Source organism: Seriola aureovittata, chromosome 12, assembly GCF_021018895.1.
Source record: "Seriola aureovittata isolate HTS-2021-v1 ecotype China chromosome 12, ASM2101889v1, whole genome shotgun sequence".
Taxonomy (NCBI): Eukaryota; Metazoa; Chordata; class Actinopteri; order Carangiformes; family Carangidae; genus Seriola; species Seriola aureovittata.
Genome location: NC_079375.1, coordinates 20,818,694 through 20,841,278, shown reverse-complemented (window position 1 = coordinate 20,841,278; position 22,585 = coordinate 20,818,694). Strand labels below are relative to the sequence as shown.

The window sequence follows — 22,585 nt, the reverse complement described above, 5'->3', positions numbered from 1 at the left end:
GTAACGAAGCTGGTGAACTGAGACAGAATGGAGAACTCTTTGCTTAACTCGATGATGAAGAACTTACACTCCTCTTTCTAGCAAGTGGAGCTCAGACTGAAGTGGATGGGTGCTTTCGGCCACACTCAATAACACACACACACACACACACACCTCATGTTTGGCCTCATTGGTATCCAGGTTCCCGTCTTCATCTTCATAATCCCTGATGAGGCTCCTTGCTGTGAGCTTGTGAAGAAACTGAACACACACATCAACACACATTATAATCATCACCTCATCATCTTTATGTTAATGGAAATCACCATCAACCAACATCAGTATCAGCAGGGTTAACTAGTTTCACCTCTTTACAGTTTTATTTTTTTCAGTTGAAAAACTGATGTGAGAGAGTTACTGGAAAGTTGGGGAGAGAGAAAGAAAAGGGCCACAAGTCGGACTCGAACCTGAGCCGCTGCGGTTAGGATCACGCCTTTATGGTACACACTCCACCAGGTGAATCACTGGGGCGGCCTCATACTATACGTTTGGCTGATTTACTGACCTGGAGCTTTTTTTTTTTCATATCACACATTGTATGAAGTCTATTTCAGAGGTAAGAGCAAGCAACACAACCCTTGGTCCTTGAACTTTTCAGAATAAAAGCTCATAAGTTGAAATAAAGCATGGCTGCAAACAGCGCACGACAGTGATGTGACTAGTGTTTCTGTCAGTCACCCTCATAGACTGTATTTAAAGATGGATCTACCCTCCATGATGTCACCCACAGGTTTCTGAAGATCGGTTTTGAAGCTCAGAGTGAGCTGCTCTGCCGTTTCCATCTTGGCAGCGTCCTACTCCGCCCAACTCCCGGCTAATCCAAAAATGGGCAAAAAGGAGGGGGCGTGTGAGGAGCCGATACTTATACAGATACTGTTTGTGTCCGTCATTCACTCTCAAAAGATTCTCTGTTTGGATATTATAGCTAAATGTGGGACTGTCAGTCCGATACTGTAAAATTAAAAAGAAAGAACTGATTATCAAAACAATCGTACTGGCCAGATATTATCGCTGGTGGTCCTGCCCACTCAGGTTTCCAAGGAGGGTGGCCTGTGTGAAATAACTATCATTCATCAAGGAAATATTTGCTGGTTCATACCTTTTTAAATATGATGGATTTGTTGCATATTATTGAACATTTAATGTTGTTATGTTTTTGACAAGTGGCTAAATAAAACAAACAATCTGAAGATGTGGAATTGAGCTCTGTGAAACTGTAATGGGGATCTTTCACTAGTTTCTAATATTTGAGAGACTAAACAATTAAGCTAAAATTCAGTTTGCAGTCACGTAGATACGCCGTGTGCCTGGGTGAAGTGTGGCCCGTTGAACAGAGCTTGCAGCTGTTTGGGTTGAACTGCTGCCAGGAGATGCAATACGCTTCACCTGAGATGACACCTGTGGTCAAAACAGATCGGTGAAGTGGTCATTTCATCATGAGCGCGAGGATATTTGTCACATTTTATGACTCGTTGCATTAGAGATTGATCCGGATTAGAAAGAAGCCTCTTGGGGAATTTGTCAAGTCTTGAGCCTCTTTGTCTCCGTCTCCTGGGATGAATCTGCATGTGTGAAATGCGTTTACATGAAATGTGGATAATTGCACTAGTGAGGACACAAAAAATGGATCCCAGTTTCATTCCTGCCACTTCACATGATAATTAATATCAGAAACGTGAAATCTGTGATGGATTAGAGGCAGTCATCTCACCTTCTCTGCCCAGTTGTGTTTGGTTTTTGTGTTTAAGAGTTCATACGCTGCACCCCCTGCCTGGGCCAGAGCTCTCAGCATGTGCCGACTGGCTGTCGGGCTGACATGACATAAACACAAGCGTAAACACACACCTTTGAAATTAATTAAAAATTGATTTTCCAATTAACACTTGAGTTATTATAAAATCTTACGAATTATGTATGTAGCTATTCATCAATTTATTAATTTGAGTGAGGTTTCTTAATCTGTTACTTTGGGTGAACATTAAGGGCTATATATGTATACAGCCACACAAACACACACACACACACACACACACACACACACTTGCTGTGTGCAGGTTACCATTCATTCTCTATAAAGGTGGTGGGGAGAGGTGAAGGGGTTGGTTCTATACATGGTTGGAACATAAAAGATTTAGGGGTTGTTGTGCAGCTTAACCCAATCAAAATGACTGATGAACAGTTGGGTCTGTAAATAATGTGGCAGTCTAATGAATGTTGATGAGTAAAACATCTCAGTGATGTATAATAAACCAGACAGTTGACAAATTAAAGAAGAAAAACAAGATAGAGTGTAGTAGTAAGGTGTTGAGCCAAAACAGCTTCAGTGGTTGTTAAACTGGGTTGAGATCTGGTGACTGTGAAGGTCACCGCATATGATTCACATCATTTTCATCCTCATTAAACCATTCATGTCACCAGGGCTGCACATTAAACACATGGATCCAAGAGCCATTTAACCATTTATTTTGTTCAGGATATTCAGCAAGAAACTGATGGTAGGATGAATGAATGAATAAATGGATGGATAATTTAATTGCATTTAGCAGCTAAATAGACAGATTTCCCTCAGGAGCTGGTGGAGACCAAACACGGAGCTAAAAGAGAGGGAACAATGGATGAGATCATCATGAGACATCAGGTGACACAAACAGGCGCCAAAAAGATGATTTGAAACTCAACTTGTAAGGACAAGGGACGACGGATCACAAGGCTCTGAAGGACGGAAACTGCATCTCAGGACATTTAGGACACAGATATACCAGTTCATCATCTAACATGGCGCCTGTCCTTAATTTAGTCATTGCACTTGACACCTCTTCCTCTGATCATGCTCAAAATTATACGTCAAAATGTCAGTATGCCAAGTGGTTAAATTAATGAATTAGCCACCAAATTCAACTGTGCCTCTGCTGCCATCATGTGGCTGGCAGCGATAACGTGCTTTGATTCATCAATAATCCCAGTATTTAAGAAAGGGGGGTCTTTGTCTTCTTTAGTATGCAGTCTGCACAGCATTCAATACAAAGAAAAAAAATCCATCATCAATTTCACTGGATTTGATCTCAGTCAAGACAGCAGATTTATAAATAAGAATAAGAAATGTTTGAAGATGAAATTCAGTTATTATACATTTCTTTTATTGTCATGCATTCATCTTCTTTGAGTTGAACCTCTGCTCTTCTGTTTTTTTGTTCTACAGAGTAAAAGGGTAATAATGCCAAAAAGACATAGGGTTTGGATTTTATATCGATTAGTTGGTTTGTTGTGATCTTGTAGTAATTATCTGTTGAGCACAGTGATAATACCGCTTACATTTTGCTGTAATATTTGCACAATAGGTTATCACATAATGTGCCGTAAAATTACTGTAGTTATTGACTTGTCAGAAAATATACCCACCAAGAGGTTTCTGTGTATATTAAAAAAAAGCCATAGCATATTATTTGTGAGTGGTATATTATTTTCGCTGCGCTCCCGTGAGAGGTCTGCATAAATATATATTGGATCCCAGCGGCTTAACCAATGAAGACTCTACTGACAAAATATGACATTATGAGGAAGAAGTTTATTGAGGAGCGATACAGAGACACAGAAAATAACAACCGATGCAATTCCCCAGTTTAACATTATGCCCTCTGCTAAACAATGCCATCTCACCAAAACTGGAACCATTTCATTGTTGGTCTTCAGCAGAATCTTTTTTTTTTTTTCCACTTTCCGATTCTCCTTCTACATTTAGCTTTGGCAATACAGAATTGTAATTCATGCCGGTAAGGCAGTCTAAATTAGAGAAGAGAGCATTTAGTGAATAGAGACATAGAGAACGATTAAAGCGCTAGGATCCTTGATGAGGTCTTTATAGTCCACAGGTACAGTATGTCCTTATCATTACCTATATACATCAGAACACAGTTTGGGCCCACATACACAATAACAAACTGACAGAGAAGCACTTGAACATTGACAATACCACCTTATGCTCTGATGCATATGCTGACTGACTGCCTGGCTTTAATGGTTTAGACAGTAGAGGAGATAGGAAGAGTTGAGAAAAGAGCAAGAGTGGTAGTTTGTGATGTGCACGGAGTTGCATGTTTCAAACCTGAGACAAAGGCTAAATGGAAACATGTAAAGGATGTTCTTTGTTCATTTGTGGAGGAACTTGTGTTTTGCCACATTAAGTCGCAACTGTTTACATATACGTATATATTTATATATATATATATATATATATATATATATGTGTATTTCTTTTTCTTTTTTTTTCAAGTTGCAAGTTCCATCTCAGCAGTCAGCGTCTGGATCGGAGCTTAAGGCTGCAAGGGTCACAAGTTGACCATAGATACAGCACAGGTGGACACCTATGACAAGGTTAAATGCATTATTGAGGCTGTTTCCATATAGAGAATACTGAAGGTGCTCCTCAGCCTTGCTATGTGTGTACAGCTGCTACTACAACACAGGAACAACTCACAAAAGTCCAACATTAAATTTACCCCCGAGGGTTTTATGATTCATCATTAACAGCTTTGACCATGAAAACAAACACAACTGAAACGCCAACAAACGTGCAGACAGACAGCACATGCACACATGTCCTCACACTCTTAACACACATACACAAATTTACTCGCACGCGAACACGCACATACACACACATACTAAGATACAACTTCTGTTCCTAAGAGAACATTAAGCTGATAATTAACACTTACTGTAGGAGGGCATTATACAATAAATTAATACAATACTAAATCAAACTCAGCCTACATATAGGCAAATTAGTCCCTCCCCCATACACATACACACACACATACACACTCACACACTCACACTCTACATACACACACTCCCATGCAATAAAAGCAGCTCATGTGCCATGCTGCATTTTGGAATGAGTAGGGCAGTACGACTGCTGAGCGTTTTTTCATGTAGAAGCAGCAAGTGGGGGTGGTGGCTGACTTGGTGAGGGGTTTGTCTGAGGAGGTGGGGGTCCCAGGGACTGATACCGGGTAGTGGATCCGCTAAGCAAACCTGGACCACAGGCGAGCAACAAGCGCACATACACATACACCACAAGACAAGTACCATACTGTACATAGATATATGGACGTCGTCACCTGGCAGGAAATTGAGGGTCAGAGGGGTCAAAGACTTCAGTATCTGCACTAAGGAGAGACCAGGACAGCAGAGCCATGGCTAAGAGAGGAGGGATGAGGTGGATGAGGGAGGAAGATAAGGGCATGAGGAACCCCCCTTTGGATGATTATGGTGGGGCTTGTCGTGTAGGAGATGGAGGGGGCCGCCGGCTAAGGGAGAGAATAAATAAAGTGACATAAGGAAAGTTTCAGAGAGCAGGAAGAGAAGGAGAGAAGAGAAGAGAGGAGAAGAGGATTAATCTTCAGTATTTACACAAGTTTAATAGATGCTGTGTTTATATTATAAATAAGATACAGAAAGAAAAATACATTTATTTTCCTCTTGCTTGAATCAACTATTTTCACATCAGTTTGTGTGTAACATCTTCCTCAAGCACAAACGGTACAAACTCCCTCGATTTCTCCCACCCAGCGGCCGAAATAAGCATCAAACCTGAGAACTGTAGAGGAATAGCTTGACATTTTGGCAAACACACCTATTCATTTTCTTGCAGCTAGCCTGGCTTTGTCAAGGGTCTGTTTAAGTGGATTATAACAAAATATAACATGTTGATAAATTAGCTTTGGAGGAGCTGCTGGGCAGATTTTGTTTCGTATGGAATGAGCCGGGCTAGCTGTTTCCCCCAAGCTAACTGTCTCCCAGCTGTGGTTTCTTTTAGCTTAATGACATGAGAGTGGTGTGTGTCTTTTCATTTGACTGTCAGCAACAATACAGAAGCCGAACAACTTCCTTCTCCAAATAACTAGCTTTGTACTTTGTACTCATCGATCAATTTACATCCATCCATTTTGCTCCATCTTATCCGCGGTCATGTTGCGGTGGATCAGTTTAGGATGATATTAAAATACAAAACAATTTACAGGCTAATCTGTTCTGGTATTAGATATCAATGAGCTCGCTGATGCTCGAGCTCTATGATATATGATGCCACAAAAATAAAGCATAGAGCATTTTATCAATCCCAACGAGAACTAGCACTTTAAACAAAAGAAGCATGCTTTGTGTCTTCTCTGTGGGTAATGTGTGAGGGCATTTACCTGGGGATGCTGGGAGGGGCCCTGTTTGGGCGGCTGGGAGCCTGAGGGCTGTCAGCAGTGTTATTGAAGGGCCCCAGGGGTCCTGGGCGATTTGGTGGTGGCGGGGCCCCTCGGGGAGCCGGGCGCTGGCCTGAAGACATCCTCCTAGGGGCAGTGGGACTGGGTGGAGGAGACCTGGGCAGGAGAGAGGATAAAGTGCAGAATAATGTTTAGGGAAGAAAGCACACAGATAAAAATAGAAAGTCTTTTTGACACTGTAACACCAGCATTTGTTTTTATTGCATGTGTATAATCATTTGAATTTCACTTTTACCTGCGACCACCACTGGATCCTCCCACCCAGGATGTGTCGACAGGCGGAGGCATTGGAACAGTGATGGTGGAGGTGGAGATATCACCAATGATGGCGAGGGCCTCCTTCAGGGCCTGGTGGGTCCTCAGCACCTCATCCCTCCTCTGGGCCTGCTCCTGGGACTCATCCATCAGGGCATTTTGGTCTCCTGCAGAGTACAGCTGGGCCAGTAGCTCTGCATTGATGAAGTCCTTCACCTGGTGGTATAGAGAGGAAGTGCAGGGTGATGAATCATTGTGAAAATGAAGAGTAATTTTTCTCACATGTATCATTATTAATATCATTAATAGAGCTGTAGTATCTTTACTTGAATACAGTAACAGCCAAAGCAAAGCTGTTGTCACGGCCCATGGAAATTAATATTTAAGTCATCTTTTCTTACATTGTTGATCATGAGATGCATGATGGTCTTGGGCATGAGGTCCCGGATGCACTTGTTGACGATAGCCATGTAGGAGTCGACCAGGTTACGAATAGTTTCCACTTTACGCTCCAGTTGAGGGTCCATGGAGAAGTTATCTGACGTGGTGGTGGTCTCACTCTCGACCTGTAGAGGGAGAAAGGAGAAATACCATTCCAGTTTTATTGTTTGATGTGTATGGAAATTACATTTGAATACAGGCTGCTTTAAATGTTTTAGAAAACAAGAGGAAAATTTATTTTTCATGTTTGCCCCGTAAAATATGTGGAAATTTCCGACACGTTTAAAGCTCACGAGTGATGAAGTTAAAATGTTGCCTTCTACAGGTCCGAGTTTTAAAAGGAACAGCTAAATAAGAAATGATGTTAGGATCCAGCAAGGGAGCTGCAAATGAGGCACTGAAGGAAGAATTTGAAAGGAGAGTGAATGAGCCTGCTGACCGTGGTGGTCTTCTCAGGATAGACTCCAGCACGCAGGAGAGAAGATTTCCAGCTGTCCACATCATCCTGAGAGTCACAGGCCAGCTCCAGGGTGCGATTGTCCTTGTACACATTCCTAAACACCACGGACACGGGAGAGCACATATGAGTGGAGGCCAGTAAAGAAACTGACCTATACAAAAATGTGACGATATAAACAGAAGACTAGAGAAGAGGCACATATTTAAACAAATAAACATTACAACGTCTATCTGTTCGATCTATGAAAGAATGATGATTTAACAGAAACTACACAATACTCCCCATTGTTAAAAAAAAAAAAGCGTTCAACAAGAGATAAACTGACATCTGGAAGTATTGACAGTCTATTAGGTTATGTGCCTCCTTCCATGTGAGATATTTTGTTATTTAACCCTTTTTTAGGTTTCGAGCCAAGAGTTTGTTAATGGGATGAAGAAACTGAGTTACCATAAAACTTTTTACAAGGCATCCTGCACCAATTACTGAAAGTTCAGGCTTGACACTAAACATTTTACACAGCTTTATCGTGTTATGGATAGGTTACAGTCCTGTCAGGGTAATTAGCCCTTTGTTTTCCCGTTATTATTATCATCAGCCCATTATTGCAACAGCAAGACCTTAAAGTGACTCTGATTGCTTAATAATTTCATGCAGTAATTCACTGTAAAATGTATGGTATTCTAAAATGATATTTTACGCGTATAAAAACTAACAAACTTCACAAACTGAGCTGTAGATCTGTTGGAAATGCTTCCAGTTTGTTCTGGCCGACACTCATGCATAGCACATGCACGCATACATACTGTACATAACACATAATCCGAAACACATTTCAGCCACTGCACAAGCACACAGGCCTTGGACTCTCTAACTCCACTGCTATCAGAGGTTTTGTTTTATTTGCAGCCACAAGAGTTTCAAATTCAACTATTTACAAATGTTAATGAAAAGGAGAAATCTCAGGGCCTTGCAGCTGACCTTGACTCCGTATTGAAAATGCAAAATATGTGTTTGCTGGACATGAAACTCTTCTCCACATCGCGGACCTTCAGGTTGTCCAGGGGGAGCATGTATTTCTTCTCCTTCTCCTGCGAATGAGGAAAACAGAAGGAGCGGATGATGAGCTATGAATTATACAATTCTCTCTGTTTGTTGTTTTCTGATTTATCGTGGAAACAACGTCAGTGTGTGATATCGGTAAGAGAAAGGTGAAATCAGGATTTTAAAGCGGGAGAAAGGGGGTAAGCAGAAAGAGTAGGGGGGTGACAGGAGGGAGGAGGAATGGGGGAGAAATGAGAGTGGGAGGTGGGGGAGGGGGGTGAGTGGGTGGAGGGGGGGAGAGCAGAAACAGAGAAAGAAAAAGGGAGAAGGAGAGCACATGTGGAAGTCATTACAGTGTGGGTCAAGACACAGTCGTTCTTCACGGTGCGTTTTGCCGCGGAGAGCTGGAAGCTACAGGCCGAGGAAACTCGCTGCCTGTTGTAAAGACGGGGAAAATGCAGATAAATGAAAGCACCGGAGGTCTCGATAATGCACGGCTCAAACACAACGTTGATGGTCTTAGGTAAAGGCTCTGACAGATTCAAAGACGGCCTGTGATGGATGCTTTAGTTCAAGAAAGTCTGCTCTTCATTTTTACACTCCATCCTAGCCTCCATCTTTCTTAACTCTCTCTGTCTTTTTTCTTTTATCCCTCCCCCTCTATATTTTTTCAATATTTTTTCTTTCCATTCCAGAGGGGCCCACTTCCTGCCTGATTTTTTTGAAGACGGGGGGAGAGAGAGCGAGAGAGAGAGATTAAATGACAGCCTGGCGTTAAAACTCAACATCTGGTAGTGCTTAGCAGCACACAGAGAACCAGGGAAGGAGGGAGAAGTTAAAGAGACGGCGGGTGAAGGAGGAGGAGAGACTGCGAAGAAGAAACACTGAGGTGGATTTGCAAAAGATTTGCAGAAGAAAGCCCACATCTGGTCTGACGGTCTGGAAAGCGCTGGTAGATGGTTGCAGGTAAGAATTAAAGGAGATGAGGAGAGAAGAAGAAGACAAGACAGGGAAACTCTGCAGACCCTTCAGTGTTGTATTCCCCAAGGGGTCACTACAGCCCATATATGGTCACACAGGTCCCCTCCCTCTTCCTCTCTCTTCCTCTCCCTTCCTCACTCACTCACTCCCCCCCTCCGTCTCTCTCTTTCCCTCTTTTTTGTAATATCCCCTCCCTGAACGTGCAGCCAGTCTGTCCCAGTCGTCTGAGCGAATATGCCACGTCAAGGCTGGATACTCTTCATGGCCGGCGTGACCAAAACGGACCGCGAGGGGACCCAGAGCTCAAAACATCTACCAAAACAAATAAACAAGCCACGAGACGCACACCAAAAAGCTGGGAACGCGGCAAAGGTGGATGAGGCGATTCGCAATTTCGAGGGGTTTTCGATAAGACAGGATCCTTGCTGCCAAAATGGAGAGGGGCGAAGGGAGGGCACAGACGACAGCCGCAAGCATCTGGAATGGCAGAATACAGCAGCACACAAGGCCTGACTCTTAACTCCGGCTCCGTCCACCCAGTGTTCAGACTACCTGTTCATTGTCATACTGGTGTACAGTAGTCTGCACATTGGTTAGACTGGGCACGGACCCTCCTCTGTCAGTCTGTCTTTCTGTGTCGCTCTCTCTGTCTCTCTGTTGGCATTTCAGGTCTCGGAGATGTGTGTTTTTTTGCATCTGTTGCTTCCTCCTCACCCTATGCTATTTTTAATCTATTTATAATCTGTATTTGATCTGTATTCATCTGTATTTTGTGCATTCTAACACTCACCACTTCCTTTTCACTCCTTTTTGGAATAAACATATATCACAAGTTTTCAACACTAACTGCAGATTTTGAGAAATTGCTGTGAAAACCAAGGTGTAAAAATCTGAATTTTGAGGCAGAATGGTTTGACGGTTTAAAGCCAAAACTCACAAAATAGCGAGCTCACATAATTTATAGCATGAATGAGTAAGTGTGCAGGCTGCTAGCCTGGTGCTCTGATGAAGATGTGGTCCACTGGAAGGGGGAGGAGCGACTGTGGCTGCAAAGCATCAAACACAGGCCAAAAGAACGAAGGGCCAATCAATCAAGTGGAGTTTGAAAATACAGTCAGACACCTCCAGTGAAGTTATTTCAGTGGGTGGCCAAGAAGGACTTGGAAGCCTTAAGGCAAAGGATACTGATGTGTACTAGATTGCTGTGGTGTCAAATAACTGCAAAAAGCTGGTAGGAAAAGTGTTTTGAAGATGGTGCAAGAAATACATCAGCAAAACCCTCAGGAAACAAAGAATATATGTAAATATATGATGTTATACATTTGACTAGTCAGTTTAATGAGTGATGGTTTTATTTAGTTCAATTCTTGTGTTGTTGGTTTGAGGTGAAAAGTACGAGACACAGAGTGGAAATGCAACTTCTTCAATGCATTACAGGTCAAACAGTGACTTAGTGTCATGAAGTGATATCTGGATATGAAGTTGAAGATTGGAAAGAGAGTAGTGGGTGGAGGGTGGGTATATTGATATTTAATAGAGGGGTTTCTCTCTGCTGAAACATTGAAGGCCGATGTTTGGATTAAAAACTTGTGATTTTCCTGCCAAGAATGCGAGCAGTTCCACAGTTACTGCCAACCACACCAAGAGAGGGAGGAGGGTGTGCAAATGTGTGTATGTGCATCCGCGCGCGTGCACACGCACACATATGTGACTATAGAAAGTTCACAGAGTGTAGAACAGAAATATACAAGGCGAAGCCAGCGGAGTCTATAATTTCCTACATTGCCACACTAGCGTATCAAATGACAATCTGTAGACCCAGTGCTGTGCGGCCCATGTGCTGTCTGAGGGCTGAGTGTGCTTTCATATATTTTGGGTGAGTGAACATTTGGTCGGGACTGGGACTGTTCCAAATTTGCTAAGAAGAAGCGAATGTTTAAACTCCCAGTGGAAAGAGGTGGGGAGAGAAGAAAGAGAGAAAAGAAGGGAAACTCCAGGACAAAAGGAAAGATGAATGGAAAGAACGAGTGAATGACAGAACCATGGCCAATCTCTTCACATACGTAATTTATCAGTAATCTGCTCTATTATGGTGACGATGCACTATTCAGCACAGACTTTAAGCTCATGTACAATGAACCGGCCCTGGGTTTGGCTGACCTGAAGTGCAGCCACATTTAACAATCTATTTGATAATCAAGGCTGGAGGGAACGCTATTCTCTCGATCGATTTGTCTTTGTTATAAAAAAATTATAATTTCTGTGTATCTCTCTTGGAAGTTTGTTCCCTGACAAGTGACTAAACCAGGTTCGATAAACAAACAGCAAAGCAGCAACAACACCGACTGGCCGAAGGAGCTGCAGTGTGTCTGCCTATCTACACTTGCTGTGCAGAATATCCTCCAACCTGTACAGCAGGCACAGACAGGCAGACAGACATCAGCCCGCCAAAAAGAGCCAGCAGGATGGACCAAATGCTGCATCACTGCAGAGAAGTGGGAGCAAATGGTGTGCTTTCCTACAAAACCAGCATGCTGTTGTCGGTCTGTATTTTATATTATCAGTGTTAACGGAAATAAAAATTATACAATTCTCAAATTCAAAGAGATCTGTGTCATTTATCCACCACTGGTATGTATTAAGTTGGTAGTTAACGTCTCTAAACATTAATTAAACTACTTGAAAAAGCAAAAAAGGAAAAGAGAACAAGATCACAGACCCAGAGGGAAATATGTGGCTCTGCTAAAGTCTCTAACAACACACTGAAAGATGCTAAAACAGGGACCTGCAGACTCGAGTGAATCATCTGTGGGTTTCTAACTACGAGCAACCTCTTTCACTTCACACAGAATCACTGGTCCACTGTTCACATACAATGTATTGATCTTAGCTACTTTAAACTTACCTCATCATCTTTGAACCAGGAGAGGCTCTCAGCAGTCAGAACAAACCAGTACTCCTTAGCTCCTCCCTTCATGATGCTGATGTTGTTGATGGTCAGCCAGCCTTTGCGGATGACCTGAGGGTAGGGGAAAGTCAGAAAGTCAGAAATAGCTGTGATGCCAAAAAGAAAAAGATAAAAATAAAAATTATACACCCCAGAATAAAAGAAAACAAAAGGATGACAGGAGGTCTTTAACTGTAAAGATTCTGATTTAAAAAACGACTCACCCGCCTCTCAAACAACAAATCTGTAAAACACATTGTGGCTAACACTAGCCCAAAATAATCTGTGCAAATCATCAATGCAATGAATTGGAATGAAATGTGTGTGACGGTCAGGTTAGGTGTGTCATTGTGTCTTCGTGACTCATTCAGAGCCTAGTGTGTGACTGTGTCAGTGCATTCAAGGAACTGTGTTCACAATGCAACAAGCAGAGACCCGTGTTAGCTTGTTAAGTGACCACTGAGTTAAGTGCTTCAAGCACACAATACAGCCTGTGTGTGTCTGCCGTGTTAGGTGTATTAACCCTACAAGACCTACATAAACAGGCCTGTGGGCACAGTGCCAAGTGATTATTCGGTTAGATTACTGTCAGTCTTGCACCGCCTAAGACTCACTAAGGAGGTTACCCAAATCATTACATAGCCTTTCTGTCATAGGCACAAATGAGAGAGCTGTTTTTTGTGGCTGGATCCATGACAGGATATTAAAAGAATGCATTCTTCTAACTCTTTTAATGTTAGAGATAAAAAGATATTTTAGCTGCCAAACCAAGTAAATTTTTCATTTCTGTTTGTCTAGTTGGCAACCCCTTGTAGTCTGCAGGCCTTGGTGGGTGGAGGGGGTGTTAGAGAATAAATGGTTAGACAGTAAAGTCTTACAATCAGGCCTGATGCGGGAGGAGAGGAGGCCTGCAACAGGAAGGAATGTGGGGGTTTTAGACACCCTGCGGCACTAAAAAAATGGTAACTTTTCTAGTGCAGCTTGTCTTAAAGAAAATGTCTCTGCCCAGCAGTAGCCTACACAGCCAATTTGCCATCCTTGACCTGTCAAGAGTGGAAAGCGAGAAAATGACAGCTTCTTTTTTGCAGCGGTGCTGGAGAGCACCACACAATGGGCAGAAGTGTTACTGCAGGCACAAATGACATTGCAAACCATAACCCACAATGAGCAATACTCACCAACAGACACCCATAAGAGGGCAGCTGAGATTCTCACTAAGGGATGGGGATGAAATGCAAAGTGGCACCTTGATGACACAGGAGGGGTTCAAACAAAGGGAAATGTCTCAACAACAACACCAGTGATGATGGTGGCATAAAGTAATAGAACCCAAAGTGATTCTTTTACTGAGATAAAATCATAAAACCAAAGAAGCAAGCAAACCACTGTACGCAACTGGTGCCCCACTAAACATAATACAGCATGCATGACTAAAATTGAAATTAATAATAGTAAAATCTAAAACAGAACATAAGGCAAAAAATGTATACAACATAAAATTTGTGCAATGTAAAATATTAATTCAAATGAAAGAGAGTATCTCAGCTCTCTTTCATCTCAGCATCTCTCTCTTTGTATTCTCTCTGCAGTAGCCGTCCTGTCGCTGTGTGGGTGTGCAGAACTCCCTTGACCTTGCACTCTGCTATTTGTGTGTGACACACAAGACATGACAAACGCTCACCTGATTTCCTGCTGAACTCTGGCTCTTATTAGTCTGACTGCTCCTCTGCTGCGCACTGCGGTGGAGAAACAACAAAACAGAGACGGTAGGAAAGAAAGGATGATGAGGAGAACAAGGTGAACATAGAGAAAGGAGGAAGAGGAAAAACATCACAACGGTCTAAGGAAATCTTCCAAACATTTCTTTTCACTAGCCTGACATGTTTAGTAATAAATAATTTAATAGATGTGTCTGTACTTAGCAAAGCCAATGAAGTCCTCATGGTTAGTGTTGATGTAAGAGAGCTGGATATCAATCAGCAGCAGAACCTGAAACCACACACAAGGTATTTATTATGATATGAGCGTAACTCATTCTTAAAGGGTTAGTTTGACATTTTGGGAAAAACACTTCTTTGCTTTGTTGCTGAGAGTGAGATGAGAAGACTGATACCACTCTCATGAGTCAGCAGCTGGTTAGTTTATTAGCTTAAAGAGGCAGGTAAAAAACTAGCTAAACCATGTTGGTTTTTTTTTGCTTTAAACAAACAAGGTATAAAATGTTAATTGGTGTCCTTTAGATGAGCTGGTAGGTGAATTTTATTATATTTGGGCAGAGCCACGCTATCTACTTTACCCTGCTTCCATCTGCTAGTTGCTCCTACTGGAGTTGGCTTGGTGAGTGTATGTGAGTATATGTGTCACAAACGTCTCCTTAAATGTACATGACCATAATTACAAAGTAACGAGTGTCACCTGGTCTTTGGCCCGACTCTCTCTGTCTCGGATATGAGAAGTCACGATTCTCTCAGTTTCCTCACGCAGCATCGGAAAGCATTCCAGCTGAAAACATGTCACACAGTTTATCACTCATTCTGAACAAATGAGCGTAAAAATTACCAATAATAAAAAACAAATCGTAAACAACATCTTTTAACAGTGAACTCATCCATCCTCCTTCCCTTCAACCTTCCACTTTCCCATAAATCACATGATCACATTCACCTTGTCAGAGCACTGGCGCACAGTGTTGATCAGTTCCTGGATGACCATGTCCACACACTTCACACAGGGCTGTTTCAGCTTTATGACCTGCTTCTTCACAATGGCCTCAAACGCCATGTCGGGGGTGAAAAGCCCAGTCCTGAAGCCCACCAGGAGAAAAAAGATAAAAGGTGCAACAGTGATGAAAAGTGTTGACATGCACTTTGTTGTTGAAGCTAGTCTTCCTGTGTTTTTCTTCTACATGTTGTAACCACAGACTGTACATGTGGTTGCAACAATAAAGGTGTCATTACCAACACATTTATAGATGATAACACATATTGGACCAGCTATTGTTTTTGGAAGGAAATGAGGCTTAAATGTGGTGTTTCTTTAAATGTCAGCCTCTCTCTCACTTGGGTGGCAATTTCCCTGGTCGTGGTGGCGAACCACTGCTGAATCAATATAGAAACACACAGCGAAGTTGGACTGGACTTCCCTCTGGAATTCCCATCCAGACCAAAGCATGTATTCTTAGGCTGTTGGCCGTTTTTATTTTGTTTTTCTGTATGATGGTTATCATACGTGTAGATCTGCATTTATATCTGTTTAATGCTAACAGGCGGAAAGTAAAGTGTGGTGATCACTAATAAGTTAAATATTTGGTGGACTTTGTGTGTGTGTGAAGGAAAAACTGTTGAAAAATGCTCAACCAGTCGGGAATGTGTCTGCGGGACACCACAAGGGCTGATGGGAATAAGAAACTCCCTTATTTTAGTCTGGTAGACAAATTCCTACCTGATACCATGGATGTTCTTGATGGCATAACTGATCTCACGACGCATCTCTTTCTCATCGCACTCCATCTGAGGGGAACAGAGAGGAGGATTTTCACTGGTGGATACGGAAAAGAAAGTATGTAAAAGATGAGAGACAGTGTGAGAGAAAGCACGACGAAGACAAAAAGAAGAATTACGAGATGAAGAGTGAGACTATTGTATGAAAAGCTGTGTTTGTGCTATGAGTTCGAACAGACATTGATAAAACTGAAGCTATTCAGGGATCATTCAAAAGAAAATCACAATAGAGAGAAAACCATACAGCATTATATGTTTGAGGAGATGAGAGGAATCAGGACAAAGAACAAAGAAAACAAAGGAGGAAATAGGCGGAAAAAAGTGTCTTAGAAAGTCAGTTATTCTTGTATTCAGCCAAAAACAATATTTTTCAACATATCTTTAACCTGTTCAGTTTCCTCTGTGTCAGGATTTTTCTTTTTTAGAAATGAGTCTCCATTTTGACGTCTGTCTTGTCAGACGAGCTGTTTTAACAACCTGGGAGGAGGTTAAGGAATTGCAGTACAGAATGGGTCTGTTCGACTACTTTAAGTAAATAAATCTTCATCTTGGGAAACAGCTGAATAAATTAAACATAGAAAAAAAATCCAAATAGTGAATTTTATTTTTTCTGAGGGAGTGTCTAGGGGAAGAAATCTATGGCTATGGCCAGATTTACAAAAAAAACCATGTGTGTACTTGAAACTGGTCAAATAATTGCACCCAAGATTTTTTTTCACTTGTTTTCGTGCAGTGCCACCTTCTTTTATGTGGAATATATCACCTTGACCAGTTCAAATGGGAAACGCTCGTGGAAGATGCGGTTGATTTTCGCTCCACCAGACAGCTCCACTGTGTCCACCTGGTCTCCTGAGCCCTCAATCCTCTTCTCAAAATCCACAGAGAACTGCTGCACCATCCTGAAACACAACAACAATGAAAACAATGACATAAAACCAGCAAATTCCTTCCAACATCTTAAAATATAAGCTGATAAGCGACGGAATGAGGGGAGAAAGAAAGACATTCGTATTTCATGTGAACTAAATCTAATGTAAACGCTTTTGCTGTGAGAAAAATTGGGTACTGACTGTAACAGCTGCTTGGTTTTACGAGACGGGTCATCAGGTCGGTATCCCCGGTATTCCTCGGCCTCCTTGTCCAGAGCCAACAGCTGGGACTGCAGCTTGCTACGGAAAGCTGGCAGGGTGTCCCGGATGTGGTTGGTCAGTTGCTATGGAGACACAAAGCCAGCAAAATTAAACATGTTATCATCGCACAGGGCTGTCAATAAGTAGATTATGTTACTGGCATTTTTGCTATACAGCCAGTTTAATAGTCAAGAGTGTAAATTTCACTGTAATCTCAGAGGACGCGTCATTCATACGATAGCAATGCAGATAAAACGTGGAGTGAAATTATAAATTATTAGGAGCTGAACTAGAAAGAGCGAGTGCGTTTTACACCTACTGACAGTCTTGTATCACCCACACTGATGTGCGTTACAATGGGAGTGAAAAAAAAAAGTAGGCCGCTCTCTTATTAATTATGTAAAATGCACAGTGGGAAAGCACTGGGAATAAATCAGTGGTCACCTCGTTGAGTACTCTCTGCAAACGTGGGGTACCCATTTTTTCAGCCATGTGCCTGTAAGATGCGTGGGAAAAGAAGAACTTCCTCTCGGCCTCCAAAGCTGCCTTGATGTCTTTCTTCCCATCAATGTCCTTCTGGCTGCGATTCACCACTCCAATGTAACCTGGGAATCAGTAAACAAGGACACACATTGAGAGAAATAATGAATGAGAACGATACGCAGGAAAAACTAAGAGTGGAGGGGAAAGAGGGTAAAACAAGAGGGGATTTAGAGAGAAATCAAGAGTGAAGTGTTGGAAAAGAAAGACAAACTACAAGAGCCAAAGATAATCTGGCACTTTGTCACTATGTAACACACACATACACACACACACACACACACACACACACACACAAACACACACACACCTCTCCGCAGCGGCAGCAGCTTGTTCTCCAGTACATCTCGGGCATCTGTGCCCTCATCCATCAAATCCAGTTTGGTGATCACTCCAATTGTCCTCAGTCCTAGAAAAGTGGTGAAAAAGTCAAAGAATGAGGAAGGGTGTAGTGGGAATTTAGAAAATGCTTTTTGGAAGTGTGAAGGTGTTGTAACAGTCGATGAATCATTTCGCTGACCTTTTTAAGCAGAAAACCTCAAACATTTACTGGTACAAGCTTCTTACATGTGAGTATTATCTAATTTTCTTTCTCTCATATGATTGTAAATTGAACATGTCTGGGTTTTGGACCTATGATCAGCCCAAATGAGCAATTTGAACATGTCATCTTGGGCTCTAGGAAACTGTGACACACATTTTTCAAATTATATATTTGATGAAAACAGTTATTGCAGCCCTGAATACTGTGTGGTGCAAAATTGGGTTGTACTCTCACATTGAGCATTTAGGGGAAAACACCATGTAGCCACATCTGCAGCATATGACAATACTCTTCCTTATACTAATACAACTAAACAAACCCAGACCCTGAAACTTTAACATTTCTCCATCCATTCTCTGATCTTTCTTTTTTTCATCTCATTTCCGTTGCCTTTAGGTAGCCATTGATGACACATAGCAGACCAGCTTCATTACAGTTTTACTACAGACCCAGAAACCGACCAGTAGGCCTACTCCTAAACTGGAATATGACATTCAGTATGACCGTGACAAAGGGTCATATGACCCATTTTTACTGTGTGTTGATTTGCTGTAATTTGATTCAACATAAATTTATTTGCATTTAATCCAATTACCACACTCCAAGCCTGGGAATTTTGGGGTTCCTGCGTGTCTAATCCAGCTTTGCATCCAGCTCTTCTTCTTTTTTTTTTTTTAATTCCTTCTATTTTACCCTAAATCTTTCTTCTTCTTTACTCCAAGTCATTTCCATTTCTACCACTTCATCCTTTCCAAGCAGCTTTGGCCGTTGGCATCCTTTCTCTCTCTGCTCCCTCCTATATTCCTCCACCTCACTCTCCTTGATATAATTCATCCCTCCTACAAGGTTACTTTGTCCAAGTCCTCCTCCTCCTCCTCTTCCTCTTCCTAGCTATTTCATCCTCCTCTTCTCTCCTGTGTCCTCCTCTCCTGTCTGAAGCTCAAACTCTTGGCCATTAAATTAAGTTGATTCCTCTCTCCTCCCTAACCCTCTCTCATCATCCCTCTTCCAGAGTCTCGTTTTCCCTAACCTCACCCTCCGTGTCTCTTTTCTTCTTCCTATCTTTCCTTTCCTACTTTATCTTTTGATTCATGCCGTCCTCATCCTCAATTTCCCCCTTCTCTCAGCCCCTTGTATCTAATAATAATATGACACTTGATCGATCCCTGTGGGGAAATTCTGCTTCCACATTCAGAGGTCAGCACACAAGGTCAGACGCTGAGCATCATCCCTGCAGCTGATAGAGACTATGTGTCATGTTGAAGACGCCCTAATAACCACAAGGCAACCCTTCTCTTGATTTATTTCCTTATATTCTTCTTTCTATATCCCTCCTACAGGGCCAATTACTCCCAATATCCCTTCCTTACACCCACACCCATTCCTTACCCTGTGGATCAACGTCTTTTGACAGTTTCAGGGCATCAGAGTTGGCCAGGTCAGTGTTGGCTGGAGTGACGGCGAGGATCAAGCAGCTCTCTCTGGTGATGAACTGCATGATCATCTCCCTGATCTGCTGCTCGATGTCTGCAGGCTGGTCTCCGACTGGCACCTTGGTGATCCCCGGTAGATCGATGAGAGTCAGGTTCAGCACTGCACAATCAGAGAAATATACAATATAAGAACTGGCCGTACCTGCATGACATGTCTGTGACCTATTGCTAGTCAAAGAGGTGTAGACAACACATTACACAACATAACACAGCCGGAAAAAAATAGAAACACTATAAACTATTGGCCATATTTCTCAGCCTGACGATGAAAACTGTAGTTATAGAAAAAAATATACATATAAATATCCAAATACTAGCTAATCTTTAAACTTGAATAATCTGATCATGGAACCAGGATTGGGTTGGACCAGCTATGTGTCCATTACTAAGTTGGTGTGTGAAGCCCTTCCTAAATTATTAGTAACTAGCGTACTAGCTAGTTTCAGACTAGTCATTTTCTATTAAGGTGCAGCATTATTAAAACATGAAGAATATCTTAGTTAGTGTAGACTTTAGTAATGTTATTGTGTAAAATAGTTGCTCTTAAGTCAAAAGCAATGATAAAATGTTAACAGGAAGTCACTGTGACATAAAGAGCAGTAAATAAACTTTCAAAAACAGCAATTGTAGGACACAAACTAGCTATAATGCATGCAATACTGACAATATAAATATAACTTTGATTTATGTTTGAGTTATGTTTCAGAGTTAGTGGTAGTTATGATATGGAAATATCAGATAATACTTATCTAGGATATATTTGGTCACTTAAGATAAAGTTATTGGGATAATAGCTTGAGCAGTGCTTCGTCTTCAGATTCAGGCAGATTGGAGGCTACACTATCAGAACATGAGCTAGCTGGTTAGCATGCTAACTTCAGTGGATGAAAAGACATGATAGAGACCAGAGATATCACTGGTTGCTTTCCACCCGTAGAGACAGCTCTTGGCGAGTTGAGAGAAGTTAAGTTTATTTTTGACCTCACAACAATTCTTCTAGACTAATAAGTGTACAGCTGTTAATGCTAATGTTGGCTTTGTAGCAATAGCAAAGCGTACAAGTAACTCCTTTAAACAGGTTAAGTAACTATATACTGTATTAGCAAGCTAGTTTTGTTCACTTGGTTCCATTAGCTAGGCTACGTAACAGGTACACCTGGAAGTTTGTGGCTGTAAATATTTGGCAACAACTAACCTCCATAAAAAAAACTGTTTGTGTCATGAAATTTATTTTAATGTTAATGTTCACTTAGCTACAACAGCTGGTGCAACTGGCCCCAGAGACTGCTGCAAATGTTTTGGGAATCACGAGGAAACTAGAGTACAAATTCTTAATTGTGCATACAGTATGTAGCCTGTGCCATAGCATCTGCTTTGTGAGTGTTTCATCAATAGGACCTAGAACCTAAACCTGATGCGGAAAATACAGCTTACTCCAATGGCAATGGGGGATCAACTTTCATTTGAATACTAATTAAAGGTGAAAATGTTTTTTATTAAAGCATTTTAGGCCTTGTTATTAATTGTCAATTAAGCAGTCAAACATATCTCAACATTTCAATATGTAATTGCAATGATTTTGGATGTTTACTGTTCATGCTATGAGTTTTAAACCAGAAAGTTTTTTTTTCTTAAATTTAAAGCTAATAGCTTTTAGCTAATTTCAAACAATTCAAATAATCAATGGTATTCTGAATGGAACAACTGGCAGGGGATCACAGGTGGTAGAAATTTTTCTATTTAACATTCACTTAATTTCAAGGTTCTGACTAGAAAGGACAACATTCACTTTTATAACACAAAAAATAGAAGTCAGTAGAGCATATTTGAACAAAGATTATGTTAAGCCATGTTAACACAAAGCCTTTAAAGTGTCTGTTTAGCTGTTTTCTTTTAAATCCTCAAAAATATAGTAATTCATTCATATATAATCATTTTGCTAACAAAACCATATTCTTTGCATCAAATGACCCCGTTTTTACAAAGATTTTCTTCCAGACATTCATGCAGAGAGCAAGAGTATGCTGACTCATTGCTTGTCACAGTCTACTTTGATTCAGAAGTGTTATTGCATGGTGTTACTTGGCAGTGAAAGGAAGGAAGCTGAGTTACTGCTTTCGCACCGTGAGGGGAGTAAACCCGCAGGTTGATGGGTACGGGAGAAATGCCTTTGTTGGCCCCTGTGACACGGTCCGTCTCCGCCTCGATCTCCTGGCGAACCTCATCGAAGTCTGTGAACTTTTTCCCTTTGCAGTGAAGGAATTCAGCCCATTCTGAGGGGATGAAAATGTAGAATATATATAACGGAGATTAGCGGTGACTGTGCTGCATGAGGAAAATAATGGCAGTGTGATAGGGAAAACAGCCAAGGAAAAAAAAAAACAGTACCATTCAAAGAGGAATGAGGGGGGAGGCTGAATTTGTGTGTATATGTGTGTGAATGTGTGCATGCTAGTATGTGTGGGCGTGTAAATGTGTGTGCGCCCACCTGCAGTGGCGCTGATAAGCTGCAGAACCAGGGGCCTGCGGGTGACAATACCAGATCCACGGGGTAGAAAGTCCCTGAGGAAAGACCGCCAATCAAATCTCATTATATCAAACCACAGCCAATGTAAACATTTATCAAAGAGTATAGACCAGGCTATAGGTGGCGTAATGATATCATGACATCTTAAGGCTTGAATGAACTCTTGAAGGGGAAATTTCTTATAATTACACTCTATATGATGGCATGTCAGCCACTGTAGAGCTTTCATTGTAATTTATCTAAAATGCTGCAAGCCAGTTCAGCACACTTTGAGAAGAATAGGTCATTTTAAAACACAGCAGCTGTAGCTTTCAGCCGCTGCCGCTACTGCGACCGAGTGCTCCATCAGTACAGGACAATGTGACCCGATAAACAACAGGTCAAAAATGCCTCGTTGACAGGGAGCGCTCTC

The 22,585-nt window shown here is 41.6% G+C and overlaps 1 protein-coding gene across 2 annotated transcripts in view; it reads right to left on the bottom strand.

The window, feature by feature from the left end:
* Positions 1–3,584: 3,584 nt before the first annotated feature.
* The window catches only part of dnm3b (dynamin 3b), a 28,062-nt gene continuing 9,061 nt past the window's right edge, over positions 3,585–22,585 (bottom strand). For both annotated transcript variants that reach the window (XM_056391721.1, XM_056391720.1), the window contains exons 3-21: positions 22,135–22,208; positions 21,770–21,919; positions 19,543–19,746; positions 17,920–18,018; positions 17,514–17,674; positions 17,010–17,152; positions 16,703–16,838; positions 15,881–15,948; positions 15,104–15,242; positions 14,855–14,941; positions 14,358–14,428; positions 14,121–14,175; positions 12,398–12,511; positions 8,449–8,558; positions 7,450–7,564; positions 6,971–7,135; positions 6,550–6,785; positions 6,237–6,410; positions 3,585–5,348 (exon numbers count right to left, since the gene is read on the bottom strand). In XM_056391721.1, coding sequence (XP_056247696.1) covers positions 5,306–5,348; positions 6,237–6,410; positions 6,550–6,785; positions 6,971–7,135; positions 7,450–7,564; positions 8,449–8,558; positions 12,398–12,511; positions 14,121–14,175; positions 14,358–14,428; positions 14,855–14,941; positions 15,104–15,242; positions 15,881–15,948; positions 16,703–16,838; positions 17,010–17,152; positions 17,514–17,674; positions 17,920–18,018; positions 19,543–19,746; positions 21,770–21,919; positions 22,135–22,208 — 2,344 coding nt within the window. In that variant the 3' untranslated portion in view covers positions 3,585–5,305. The remainder of the gene's footprint in view (positions 5,349–6,236; positions 6,411–6,549; positions 6,786–6,970; positions 7,136–7,449; positions 7,565–8,448; positions 8,559–12,397; positions 12,512–14,120; positions 14,176–14,357; positions 14,429–14,854; positions 14,942–15,103; positions 15,243–15,880; positions 15,949–16,702; positions 16,839–17,009; positions 17,153–17,513; positions 17,675–17,919; positions 18,019–19,542; positions 19,747–21,769; positions 21,920–22,134; positions 22,209–22,585) is intronic.